Here is a 13,607-nt window from a genome sequence, read left to right as displayed (position 1 = left end):
CTCATCTTCCTCTCCCCCCTCCTCGTCTTCCTCTTGCTCCTCCTTGTCCTTGTCATCCTCTTCATCCTACTTCTTCACCTCCACGTCCTCTTCCTCGGCCTCCTCTTCTTCTCACTCTTTCTGCTCCCTCCATTGTACTCCGCACACACAGCTTACCTGTATTATAGTGCTTAGGCTGATTGCAAAGTGAACTAATTATCTAAAGAAGTTTTCACATGTGAAAGTGTGCCAGACAGTTGGCAAATTAGTGTTAATGATAGCCATACATGTGTATACTTTTGCTAGGAGTGTGTTGGAAATTTGGTAATTGAGTGTTGTGCAGTGAATTGTGCCTGCAGTTTTGCAAAGTGTGTGTTACAAAATTGCAAACTGAGTGCAAAGCAGTTTTTGTGCTTTTAGTTTTGCAAACTCAGTGAGTGGTTTTGCTATAAGTCTGAATAGTTTTAGAGATTGTGCTACAGGAATCACAGTTAGGGTTTAAGCATTCAGAAAAAACTGTAAGTCGTATTTGCCTCCCTCATCAAATTTGAAAAAGCACAATGTAAAGATGCTGCAAACTTAAATTAAGTAGAGAAAAAGCTAGCAAATCAGTATGCTTTTCCAAATGCTGTCTGTTTACAGATCATCACCATCATCAGTCAAGATGCAATTCTTAGTGGCAGACAAAAAAAAAAAAGCATTTTTCTTCTAAAGACATTTTTCAAAAATCAGAAGTATAAAATAACTTAAAAAAATGAAGAAATTCACTGAAAATAACTTGAGTGTAGCTTTTCTCTCTTGAACTTCAAGACATTAAATTTTAGGTTGTTCCATCGAGATCAAGTCCAATTCTGGGATTTCCGATAGCACTTGAAAGCAGCAAACTTTGGATCCCTTCCATGTCTTTAACGGGAAATCACCCGTTTTCCCCCATGTGTCAAGCCAAAGAAAACCCTCCTCACAGCCATTATGTGTTATATTTACTGGCAGACAAAAATAAATAAAAAGCCATTTATGGAGCCGTCACATTATATAGCTTATTAATGAAATATGTTTTAAATCCAGAAACTTTAATGCAGTGATGACAAAAAAGTATATATAAAAAAGTAAACAATAGGATTCTTCATGGGTCACTTATATTCAGAGCAGACAGAACTTTATTGTATTGCACTTAAGGCTGAACTCAGTCTCTTCCAGATGTGAGTTACAGCTTCCTAAGTGGGATACTTCCCACATCTTGACGTCAGCTGGATGTTTGACTTTCCCTCCCAATTCCAGCCTCACTCTGACGCATTCGCATATCTGGTCCTCAGCAGCATTTTGGGGTAAGTTACACAGCAGAAAACCATGAAAAACTTTCTCTATGCTTACTAACGCTGAAGAGGATTTAGTGTACACTAACAGCTGTCAAATGTGTATTTTTGGGTCCTGTTGTTAACGCTATGTAAGGATCAGAAAGCCGAGCCCTATGTGCATTCTCATATTACATTACATAGCTTATGCATTCCTGGTAGTGTGCGTTATGTAACAGAAATATTCTCACAAATCTTTTTGGTGAAACAAATATGCTCATGATGCTGGATTATCAATCGAGAGTGCCTTTAATTCACTGTTTTGTGTCTCTTCACACTTTACTGCGAACCCCTGAAAGTCTTTCTTCTGAGACTGCTGAACAAACACGGATTTCACAGAGATTAAACTTAGGCTGTTAAACAGGACAGAAATTAAAATTAAACTCCGACCCAAAGAATACAGCCTGATGTTTGAATTTTATCAGTGAATCACTGCATTAACAGACTCTTGCTGGACAGCGATTCATGTTTTTCAAATATGGGGAAGAGAAAGGAAGACAGTGTTCCATCCCAAATATAGTCACGTGAAAAGAAAGGTTTACACAAACCTCTGTGTCTTGGGAAACACCAAGTACAACACCGTGATCCTTTTCTTTTTAAGCCATTCTGCTGTGCGTGGGATCACTGACTTGTTGCATCACCCAGTTTCAGCCAAGCTTTAGCTTTGCTACAGATGGATTCACCTTTGACCCCGGAATACTTTGCTATACAAAAGAGTTGATGGTGATAGCGCTGATGTGCTCTGTTTGTTTTTCACTGAACATAGTGCTGTGCATTATGACCAAACATCACTATCTTGTCAAAAGGACACTGTTTCCTAAGTCCTCCAATTTAATGAGATGCAACTTTGCAAAGAGAAAAGAAGCTTTCTCCTGGCAATGATTCCAAACAAGCCATACTTGGCAAGCACTTTAAACTTTTCTATACCAAGTCTAACTAAATGCTCAATTTGTAAACTACTGTGTAGTGTCTTCTGATGATTTATTTGGTAGCTCCGACTATTCCTCAGTAAGATATGCCAAGCACGTGTGATTAAATGTATTATCACTAAATGAGCTCAGCAAACTGCTGTCAGCCAGATTTTCTGTCACAGTCTTAAACACAGGGGCTGAAGACACAAGGGGAATCTAATAAACCATGAATAGTAACGGCAACCTAGGCATAAAGGAATGAACTTAGAGAACCTAAGAAACTTAAACTCAAACATAAACCATGAACATCAATGTATATATGAACTCAAAACAAGGGGTCAAAAGACCCAGGATGGTGACATCGTCCACGTTTCAGTGACCAGCTTTTCATCATTCATCACATTCAGACGTGACTACTGTGGAGAAGTACAACATGTGGACTCAGAAACAAATTTTCTTTATGTAACTTTGTCTCAAATGATTTTTTTTAAAAACTGCTAGGATTATAACTTTTCTTAACTGTTGCTACAACTCATCAGATATTTACAATTTCAATTATGAAAAGCTCCTGTAGAAAAATGGCAGTTACTAGCTATAAATCCTAATGTAACGATGGCTGTGTTGTGGTTCTGGGTCATTCGACTGCTTATTTTATTCCTTGTGATCCGTGGTTTGTTTAATCTTTATATTTATATTCTCTAGTGTATTTAGTTCTGCTCCTTTGTCTCAGTTGTTATACAGATCACTTCTTCTCTTAGCGTTTCACCGTCTTATGTCTAGTTCTTTGTATGCAGTTCATTCATGTCTATGTGTCTTCCCCTTATAGTTATAACGCTTCCTGTGTTATTTTGAGAGTCAGTGCTCCTTGCGTTTTGCTTTTAGTTTTGCTTCCTTCATCTCCTCGCCTGTGATTTACTCCACGAGTCTTCTGTTACCCATCTGTCAAATCATCTATTTCTGTTTCCTGTGTGGTTTCCTGCCTGTTTATTTCATTTTGTATTTTGTGTTTATTTCTCTAGTTTTAGGTTTTCAGTTGTTCTGGTTTTTTTACACTGACTCCTTTGGACTTTGTGTTTTGCTGGACTTTCTACACTTGTCTTGTCTTCTGTTCACCTTTGCCTCCCTAAGCGTTTCTGCATTTGGGACTCATAGATTTATGATATACTGAGATTTTTGCAGCCTTATAAGCCACTCTGCGTGACACAGCTTTAACAAACATGAGCAGAACAAGTATTTGTTTTTCCTTCTCCTTTTGGAACAGGAAATGGTCAACATTTTGTTTTTGTTAGTTTTCCTTGGGAATAGGATGGGTGTCGGTGATTTTGTGTTCATTTGATTTTTATTTGTGTAAATAGTTGTTCTTTATATGTTGTTGGTTTTGATGGCTGCAGACTGTAAAATGCTAATACATGCTCTGTCAAGCATGGATCCTATCCCTCCTCTCTTTGTTGTCGTGCTATATACCCTTTGACTCAGTCATAACAGCTGCTGGGGGAAACCTTTTTATTTCAAACCCAAGCATTTATTTTCCATTCCCTTTTGAGTTTGCTTTGGACTTTTCATATCAAGTTGATTACCCCCCTCGACATTTTTAGTGGTTGGTTACATTGTGAGATGGTCATTTTAAATTTCTAACACTTTTTCCCAGGTAATCTTTGAAAACAACACTGTTAGAAAGGCCAACTTTGAACCTCATGTCTAATTCTTTCATTGTTGGTCATATTTCATCTGGAGCAGCCCAGAATCTCGCTGTATATCTTGACACACTTTACCCTGTGTAGGGTGGGCAGACTTTAGTCCGTGTTGGCCGTGGCCACCTGTCGGCACCACTTTGCTCCAATCCTGAAGCAGAATTAGTCTGAACAAAAGGAAAACACTCACCCTTAAGGCCAATGTCTGTCTGAATGTCAAAATAAATAATTATTAAAAGCTGGTAATCATTACTCTCCACTTCTAGAATTTGCAAGCACAGAGCCAACAAGTTTCTTCTGTAAATGCAAAATTAAATAGGATTTCTCTCTCGCTTTATGTTCCTTTAAGACATTTAATGCAATATCCCAGCTCTTATGACAACCATTGCACTTGGTGGAAATGTTTGCTTTCTTGCAGAGAAAAGAAGCCTAATTTCTGTCTGGTAAATATAAAACCACAGGGAGCAGCTTTCAAGGTTAGCTTACCAGAAAGACAAGAAACAGACATTCAAAGTTGTATTTATTAGGTGGAGGCTGTATTTCAGTTGGTAACAGCAACTTTCCCAGTTGGCTGTCTGCAGATACCTACAGTAATGCACGTACGCCAAGTGCACATTGCACAGCTGTAATCACATTTTATCACATTTTGAGTGTATGTGTGTAAAGTCACACAGTTTTCTTATGTATCCAATTCTGCAGTCTCCAAAAATATTATGTTACAAAGAAAGAAAAATACAAAACGGCAATGAACCCTGAGATTTTATGTAAATCTCATCCATTGGTGAATAAGTGTAAGTACAACAACAACAACACTATAAGACTATTTGAAGTTAGATTGTCTTTTGTTTAATGTAACCCAAAGAAAGAATGTAGCGGTCAGCTTCATCCGGACTTCAAAATGAGGCTGAAAGTCATGTTTCTGCACTGATTGTATTGCCAAACCAGAAAATCTACCGACGGTCATAGAAACCACGATTTCAAAACAGTGTTTTCTCTGGAATCTCAAAGCACAGCTGTAATTTTCTAAGTGTGTTTGTCCATGTGAAATTCAATGTGGGCTTTCTGTGCCAAGCAATATATCCTTAACTGGGGTTCAAAAAGAGCACACCCATCATACATGTGTATGAGTGGGTGTGAGTGTGTGCGTGTGTGGGTCCTAATTCAAACCATCTGTAGATATCGTCCATATCGCCTCTCTTCATGTGTTGGTAAGTAAATATTTAATGCATTAAACGTACAGAGTGACCTCAGTCCATTTTATTTAGTCATTTATGAAAGCGGACCTGAACTGAAAGAGCTTTTTAAAAAATATAGATTATGTTTAAGTCACAACTATATTAGATTTTACTTTTCTCTCATTTTCTTGGCCTCTGTGATTAGTTCAGGTGTGTCTTGTTTTCCACAGCTGTATTCACTTTCACGATTGCCCTCCCTGTTTCCATGCTCAGTGTTCATTGTGCCTCTGGCAATAGCCTGCTTTTCACCTTTTGGATTTTATTTTTTGCTTTATGGATATTTTATGGATATTTTCAACAGCCTAATTAAATGACTCATTTTTGTTCAATCATACCTGTGTACAGTATTTGCATCTTGGGTCTTTCCCTCTACTCTACATAATCAGCAGATTGCGATGGAGTTAAGTTAAATTGGTTGGTTTCTTGGCATGTGCCTAGCTTTAAAGCATAGTCCACTAATTTTCAATTGGGTTGAGCTCAAGGCTGAGAAGGAAATCCTAGAAGCTTAACATTAGCCTGCTTTATTTAATTTGGATGTGTTTCTAGTGGAAGACCCGATTATGTCCATCTAGCTGCTGATTTGAGGTGAAGTTGAAGAATTTAGAAGTAGTCCCCCTCCTCCTTCTTGTTCTATCCACTTTGTGCAATGTACCAGTACTGCTGGAAGCAAAATAGCCCCTGAGCATGATGCTACCACCACCATGCTTGACTGCTGGGACAGTGTTCTTAGGTTTGAAAGCCTCACCTTTACTCCTCCAAACATCTGTTATCATTGTGACAAAAGGCACACAAATTGGAAATATACAGTAATTGTAGATTTACACAAGTTGGAACTGGTCAATTCAACAGTTACTCTAATAATTTCTCCTTTTTATGCTAACAACAAGAAACCACCAGCTGTAGTCAATTATAATCGCTAATGAGAACAGGCCATGATGCTGTCTTGTTACAATACATTGTAGATCAGCAACACGAATCAAGAGACTTAAATGAATGTATGCATATATTTGAGCCTTTATGTATACTTTTGACCCTGTGTGGATTGGAGAAAATCAAAAATATCATTGGATTTCTCCTCCCTCGATAAAAAAACTATTCTAATAAAGCTTTAAAAGCCCCAAATTACTATGACACTTATGCCCACCTAAGAACATTGTACCAACAGGCAAGCATGTTTGTAAACTTGTAACCACAACTGTATATTTACAACAAAAGCTTTCAGTGCAATATCATCGTGTGTGTCATAGTCCTCGGATTTCTATGCTTCTGTTTATTTTTGGATTTTGTGATTATTTTGAGGTTTTCTGTTACCATTTTTATGACGTTTTTCATGAGTTTCTTGTGTAAATTTACAAGATATTTCTCGAGTTGATAATGACTACATATCTATATCTCTGTATCAATATGTCTCCGATGTTCAGCTTTTGGCATATCATTTTGGTCATTATATGGCATTGAAATATTTAAGGTAAACAACAGGGCTGAGGTGTCTTTTACCTAAACTACACAGCATGAAACAAGACGCAGGCGAATAAGGCAAGTAAAAACAAAAACAAAGTTATTACAACAATAACATGCAAAATTAATAACTACCCTTCTTTCATCAGTGTATCCATCCATCTATTTTCTTTCACTTATCCAGTTCATGTGGGCAAGATAGAATGAAGTGTATCCCAGCTGTCACGTTATTAATATAAGATTTCATGATAACAGGCAGCCAACTGATATCCTTTACTTACAGTTTTTTCTGAATGCTTAAACCCTAACTGTGATTCCTGTAGCACAATCTCTAAAACTATTCAGACTTATAGCAAAACCACTCACTGAGTTTGCAAAACTAAAAGCACAAAAACTGCTTTGCACTCAGTTTGCAATTTTGTAACACACACTTTGCAAAACTGTAGGCACAATTCACTGCACAACACTCAATTACCAAATTTCCAATACACTCCTAGCAAAAGTATACACATGTATGGCTATCATTAACACTAATTTGCCAACTGTCTGGCACACTTTCACATGTGAAAACTTTTTTAGATAATTAGTTCACTTTGCAATCAGCCTAAGCACTATAATATGTGTGTGTGAATGGGTGGATGACTGGATATGTAAAGCGCTTTGGGGTCCTTAGGGACTAGTAAAGCGCTATATAAATACAGGCCATTTACCATTTACCAATACAGGTAAGCTGTGTGTGCGGAGTACAATGGAGGGAGCAGAAAGAGTGAGAAGTAGAGGAGGCCGAGGAAGAGGACGTGGAGGTGAAGAAGTAGGATGAAGAGGACGACAAGGACAAGGAGGAGCAAGAGGAAGACGAGGAGGGGGGAGAGGAAGATGAGGAGGGGGGAGAGGAAGGGTAGGAAGAGTAAGAAATAGAATTGCTGATGACATCAGAGCTACAATAGTGGACCATGTAATCAACCGTGGAATGACCCTGAGGGTAGCTGGCCAACGGGTCCAGCCTAACTCGAGCCGCTACACTGTAGCAAGCACCATAAGGACATCTTGAAATGAGAATCGGTGAGTATAGTCACTTCGCACAAAGATTTGTAGCACTGCCATATGCCAATGAGAAACACACCAATACCATTGATGTAAAAATACTGAAATTGTTACTTTACAGAATTGCTAGATGACCAGATGCTGGGGGCAGAGGAAGCATGTTCACTGCAGACCAAGTAACCCATAGAGTCATTATGGCGATTGCAAATAATCCTATACTTGGAAATAAACACTTGTGTTTGTTTTGATGTGTTTGAATAAACACCAGTACTTGAAGTTTGGATCCCTCTATGCTTATGGATCTATGACAGAAGTATGAGCTCAAACTGACATAGCCTACCTTGTGCACAGAGAAAGCAAAGGCCAGATGTGTTTTGTATTCATACCATCAGTGTGCAGTTGGCGCATTGTGTGCTTAGTAGATGATGGCTTGTGTGTACTGTTTGATACGGAAACACCATTTTTACGAAGGTGTGAAGAGTTAATCTAGCTGTGTTTGCTTTTACAAGAGAACTACAATGTTTTGATGATTGGGTGACAGGTTTTCTTATTTGTGTGAAGAGTTTTGCAAAATTAGCCAATAGTTACAAAAAATGTGCTTAAGCAATCAGGAAAAACTGTAAAGGGTTAGCGTTTGGCATCAGGACTTTCTGCTTGATTCGATTTAGGAATGGCATTGTGTGCAATCACATCCGTGCCTGTCAACCGTGTCTGCTAGAAAGCTTTGAATTCAAACCTTTCCTGTGTGTGTGTGTGTGTGCGTGTGTGTACTGTTTTTACTTTATTTATTTATTTATTTATTTTAAATTCTTGTTCAGGATCTATTACTCTAGTAATGACAAACTCAGTTCGCTATTTGTTATTTTCAGTGACTGAATAAATCAAACTATAAAAACGAACTAAAACTGCAAACAAAAAAGAGAAAAAAAATAAGAACATTGAAAGTCATTAATAAAATATGTTCAGACTGATGTCTCCCTGTTTCAAGCTCACACAGTCAATACAACTTTATCTGTTTGTTTTCTGGCATGGTCCCAATGTTGTGACCCAGGGTTGTGAGTTACAGTGGTGTGAAAAAGTGTTTGCCCCCTTCCTGAATTTGTCTTGTATGTTTGTCACATTTAAATGTTTCAGATCATCAAACAAATTTAAATATTAGACAAAGATAACACAGGTAAAATAAAAAGCAGTTTTAAAGTTGTTTTTTTTTTTTTTTTTTTAAATTAGGGGGATATTAGATCTAAACCTACATGGCCCTGTGCGAAGAGTGAAATATTCTACGGACTGACAAGGCAAAAGTTTTTTGGATCCACAAACTTTTTGATGGTGTGCATCCCATTTTGTTAAAATTAACAAAGCAGTGTGATGACTTGGGGCTGTTTTGCTGCCTCAAGACTTGGAAAATGTCCGGCCATCCGTCTAATCTCAAGATGAAACGCACTTGGGTTCTGTTGTAGTCCTTTATTCCTCATTAGGTGATGTTTCATTTTGTGCCCAGTCTTGCCCGTGTGAAGTCTGTCTTGTCTCTGTGTTTGGTTTCCTTCCTGTCTGTGTTTCTGTTCCTTCTGTTCCTTCTGGTTGAGTTTTGATTGTCTTGTGTGTGCTTGGTACAGTTTTGCTTCCCTTTGTCTCATTGGCTAGAATTAGTTCAGCTGTGTGTTTTTTCTTCAGGCATCTCGCCTCTGCCTTCCTCTTCTCTTGTCTATTTAAACTTGTGTTCTTTGTTGCAATCTTCCTCATGTTGTGTCCCATGCATTTTGTATTTCTTCCATAGTGCCTAATTTGTAAGTTCCTCGTTCCTGCCTTCTCAGTTTTTTGTTTGTTGTTTTGTTCCCATGAGTTTAGCAACAAAGCTGCTTTTAGCTTATTTCTCGATTTCTCAAGTCTGCATTTTGGTCCCACTCCTGTCTGCCTTACAGTCAGCCCTAAAGCTTTTACCACTGAAATGGATGTTTCTTCTTAAGTGCTGTACTATTTTATTATATGATCATTCCCATAATGTTATCATCCACTCTGGAAACTGAGCATTTATACTTAAACTTCTATATTATGGTGCATAGAAATATAATAACTAAGACACGAAAAAGAGAGCACATTACACCAGTGTTACGTTCATTACACTGGCTTCCAGTGCATTTTAGAATACATTTTAAAATCTTGGTACTGACTTTTAAAGCTTTGAATTGTGATCCCCCTGCCTACATTTCTGATCTTTTAGAACCCCACGCTCCTTCTCGCAGCCTGAGATCATCTAATCAAAGGCTGCTGGTAGTCCCACGAACACGTTTTAAGCCCGGAGGTGATAGATCTTTTAGAGCGGTGGCTCCCTCCATCACTACGTTGCCTTGATTGTATTTATTCTTTCAAAAAGCAGCTTAAGACTCATTTATTTAGATTGTCTTTTAATTAGATTTGTGCTGTATGTTTGATTTTCTTTTGTGGTTTTTATCCTGTGAAGAGGGCTATTTACATAAATTGAATTGAATTGAACTGTAAAAAACAATAAAAAACTAATTTAAAAAAAACTGAACAGACCGACTGTCTGTTCAGAGAATAGTAGCCTTTCTTTCTAATTGTTCATTCATTGTTCACCTTGATAATCATGGTCAGAATTTACTAAGACTGCAACAATAAGTGCGATTTGCTGATAATAATGTAATGTTGTGTTTAAATGCAGGACTGATGAAGATGCTCGAGACTCTTCTTCAGCAGTGATGGCTGCTTTCAGCCCCCCTGCTCCTTTCCTCTGTGTGCTGCTGTGTGTTTCGGTGGCTCTGCAGCGATCTGACTTGCACCTGGCTTATGTAACCCACAACAGCTTTTTGTACTACTCCTGCAGCCAGGACCCACAACCCTGCAGCATCTCATCGCTTACAGATTGCGTATGCAAGGACATCCAGCTCTCCACACTGCACCGCCTGCAGTCGCACTTGTCTCCTGTTTTCCAGATGAGACGCTTAACCGTTTGGTTCACGTCACCGTCAAATGCAGCACGTCTGCTCAACAACTCAGAGGTGAGGCACCTCACACTGATCTATTGCGGATCCAGTGGGATGCCTCCTTTTAATCCGGAGGGATATTTTGCCGTGCACCACCTGGAGAGGCTGACGGTGGTCAACCTGCCACAGAAGCCATTTTATCCCTATCCAGATTTGAACAGAGCCAAGACTGGAGACCCAGACAGAGAAAACAATGCTGACTTAGACACAAATAGGTACAACACAGAAATAGACACAAATCTGGACTTAAGGAGAGATTATTTAAGTCTGTCTCCAGCACAGGTCCAAGACATCTTCCTGGGCAGGGAGCTCGGAGCAGAGTATTATGAACAAGCCAGACTGGGAATCATCCACAAATCAGTGCTGGAGGGGGGAGCAGTGGTTAAAGCATACACAGTAAAGACACACATAGACAGCAGTGGTGCGCTGCCTTTCCCTGAACTCCACCTGCCGAAATTGCCAGAGACATCTGTCATATATGTCACTTTTGTATACTGATAAAAAAAATAGTTTAATCTCTTTTAAAAGCAGGATTTCAGTCATTTGAATTAGTGGTGAAAATGTCCACGTTTCTTGGAAACTGAATGCATTTGAAAGAGTTTACATTTGTTTTTGCATTCTTGTCCTGGGAAAAAGTTTTGGTTCACTAACTTTAATCACATCAGGCGGCCCAAGAGTTTGCACAGTTGTTTAATTGTGTGTTAAAATAGGCCAATCACAGAGTTTTGCTGTTTCTATGTTTATGCTGAAGGCAACGGTTAGAAAGTACAATCTGTTTCCTTCCTGTGTTAGCCAGCCGACCAATATTTACTCTTTTGTTTCCTATGCAGTGCTGTGAAAAAATATTTGCCCCTTCCCGATTTCTTTCCTCTTTTCACATATTCAGCACAGGGTTCAGATCATCAAACAAGTAAATAGAAAATACAGTTTTAAAATGGCAATTTTTATTTATTGAGGGAAAACTGCTATCCGAATCTACTAATTGATGACTCATACAGGAGGTCACAAAAGAGCCCATAACATAATCTAAGTGTTGGCTTCACTTCAATCAGTTAAAATCAGAGTTCATGGTTCAACAGTAAGAAAGAGACTGGGCAGAAATGGCATCCATAGTTCCAAGGAGAAAAATCACTGCTGACCAGAAAGGAAACAAAAGCTTGGGAAAATATTCTATCGACTGATCAAAGCAAGAGTCAAACATGGTGGTGTTAGTGTGATGGTCTGGGGCTTTTTTGCTGCTTCAGGATCAGGACATAGACGACTTGCTGTAATTGATTGAACCATGAATTTTGATCTCTAACACAAAATCCTGAAGGACAACTGTCCAGCCATCAGTTCGTGCCCTGAAGTTCAAGCACACTTGGGTTATGCAGCTACCAAGCAAACCTCTAAACAGGCGATTTGTGCTTGTAAAGCCTCCAGTGTGGCTAAAGTAAAAAAAATACTGTGGGCCAAAATTCCTCCACAGAGATGTGAAAGACTCATTGTCAGTTATCACTAATGCTTGAATGTGGTGCTTGCTGCAGTAACCAGTGGCACAACTAATTATTAGGCTTAGAAAAATGACTTTTTCACATAATGCCAGGTAAGTTTGGAAAACCTTTTTCTCATAAATACATTAAAAACTGCATGCTGTATTTATCCTGGTTGCCTTTGACTAATATAAAATTTTGATTGATGATCTGAAATACGTGTGACAAATTTGCAAAAATAAATAAAAATGGGAAGGGGGCTGAATCCTTTTTCACAGCACTGTATGTGATAAAAAATGGAGAATGCAATGAAAGCTGTGGTCCACTTCCTTAATCTAATGTGAGGCTGCAACACCGTTTCATATACTGCAGCAGTTTTATTTTCTGCATGTCATAATGTCAAGCACAGTGAATGTTGTGAAAAGGTGGAGGGTCCCTAATTGCAACTAAACATTCAGCTGTTTCAAAACGATTTGGTGTAATGTTGACTTATAATAACTTCACTTACACACAGTCTCACGTGTCTGCCATTGCTAGAAAAAAAAATAAAGAAGTTCATTTGTAAGCAAAACATGTTTTTACGAATCCCTCCCAGTTCTGCTTTCTCGAGCTGACTTTTTATTATTTTTTGTGCGATCAGCAGAGTTTTTTGTGAAAGTATTAAAAACAACTTTTTGTTGTTGTTGTTCCAGTTACAGCCTAATTTTTCTATGTTTTTATGATTTCATGAGTTCAGTATAATTTCTATGATATAGTGAAGATGGATTCTCAGCTCACCAAAAAGCTCCTGGTATAGTGGAAGAAGTTGGTCTTCGAGGATGTTTTTATGAAAAAGCATGGGCCACACTGTAAATACCTTATTTTATAGATAAATTTGACTTATTTCAAAATAACTCTTTGAAACTTTTCCATAGATTGCACAAAATCTGAATATAAAAATGAAAGCTTTTTTGGCTACGAGTGCAGAAATATATGAGCTAAATTGTTTGGGGTGGCTGTGGATTACAGAACAGGACATCTACTAATGAGACAAATATTGAACCTTATGTTGCTCCTGATGCATTCGCTGGCATGTGACTGTGTTCTTGTTAGATACGCTCAAAAAAATCTGTCTTTGGATGAACACAATTTAATCATGGCACCTTTTTCCATGTGATTTAACCAAGTACAATAACCCATTTTTGATCATGTCAAACCAACACATTTGGCATTTGGTGGTTTAATGTAATCAGATTACGTTGGATCACCGTAGTATACTTGCATTGACTTGAAGTGACTGATTTAAGTATGTAGAGTGAAATTTGTTTTAATTCATTCTACACAAGTTAAAAACTTTAGGAAAACACAATGAAATCTTGTTGTTGGAACAACTACTTTGTTAATCAAGGCAATTACTGCTAGTCTTGCTTAATGAACCGCTATGGGGTTGATGATTTCATAGAGACAAAGAACCATTTGCACTTACA

General features: G+C 38.2%; 1 protein-coding gene across 1 annotated transcript; it reads left to right on the top strand.

Moving 5' to 3' along the window:
* Positions 1-1,230: 1,230 nt before the first annotated feature.
* On the top strand, positions 1,231-12,826 carry LOC147316006 (uncharacterized). The gene is made up of 2 exons (XM_086258078.1): positions 1,231-1,304; positions 10,348-12,826. The coding sequence occupies exons 1-2, from the start codon at positions 1,231-1,233 to the stop codon at positions 11,165-11,167; spliced, it is 894 nt and encodes a 297-aa protein (XP_086114204.1). The 3' UTR covers positions 11,168-12,826.
* Positions 12,827-13,607: the final 781 nt, after the last annotated feature.

This window comes from Aulonocara sp. 'chitande type north' Nkhata Bay, linkage group LG13, assembly GCF_057382095.1.
Source record: "Aulonocara sp. 'chitande type north' Nkhata Bay isolate Kocher_YH1m ecotype deep benthic linkage group LG13, A_spYH_male_GT1.1, whole genome shotgun sequence".
NCBI lineage: Eukaryota > Metazoa > Chordata > Actinopteri > Cichliformes > Cichlidae > Aulonocara > Aulonocara sp. 'chitande type north' Nkhata Bay.
The sequence above is the reverse complement of the archived record's forward strand: the minus strand, read 5'-3'. Positions and strand labels throughout refer to the sequence as shown.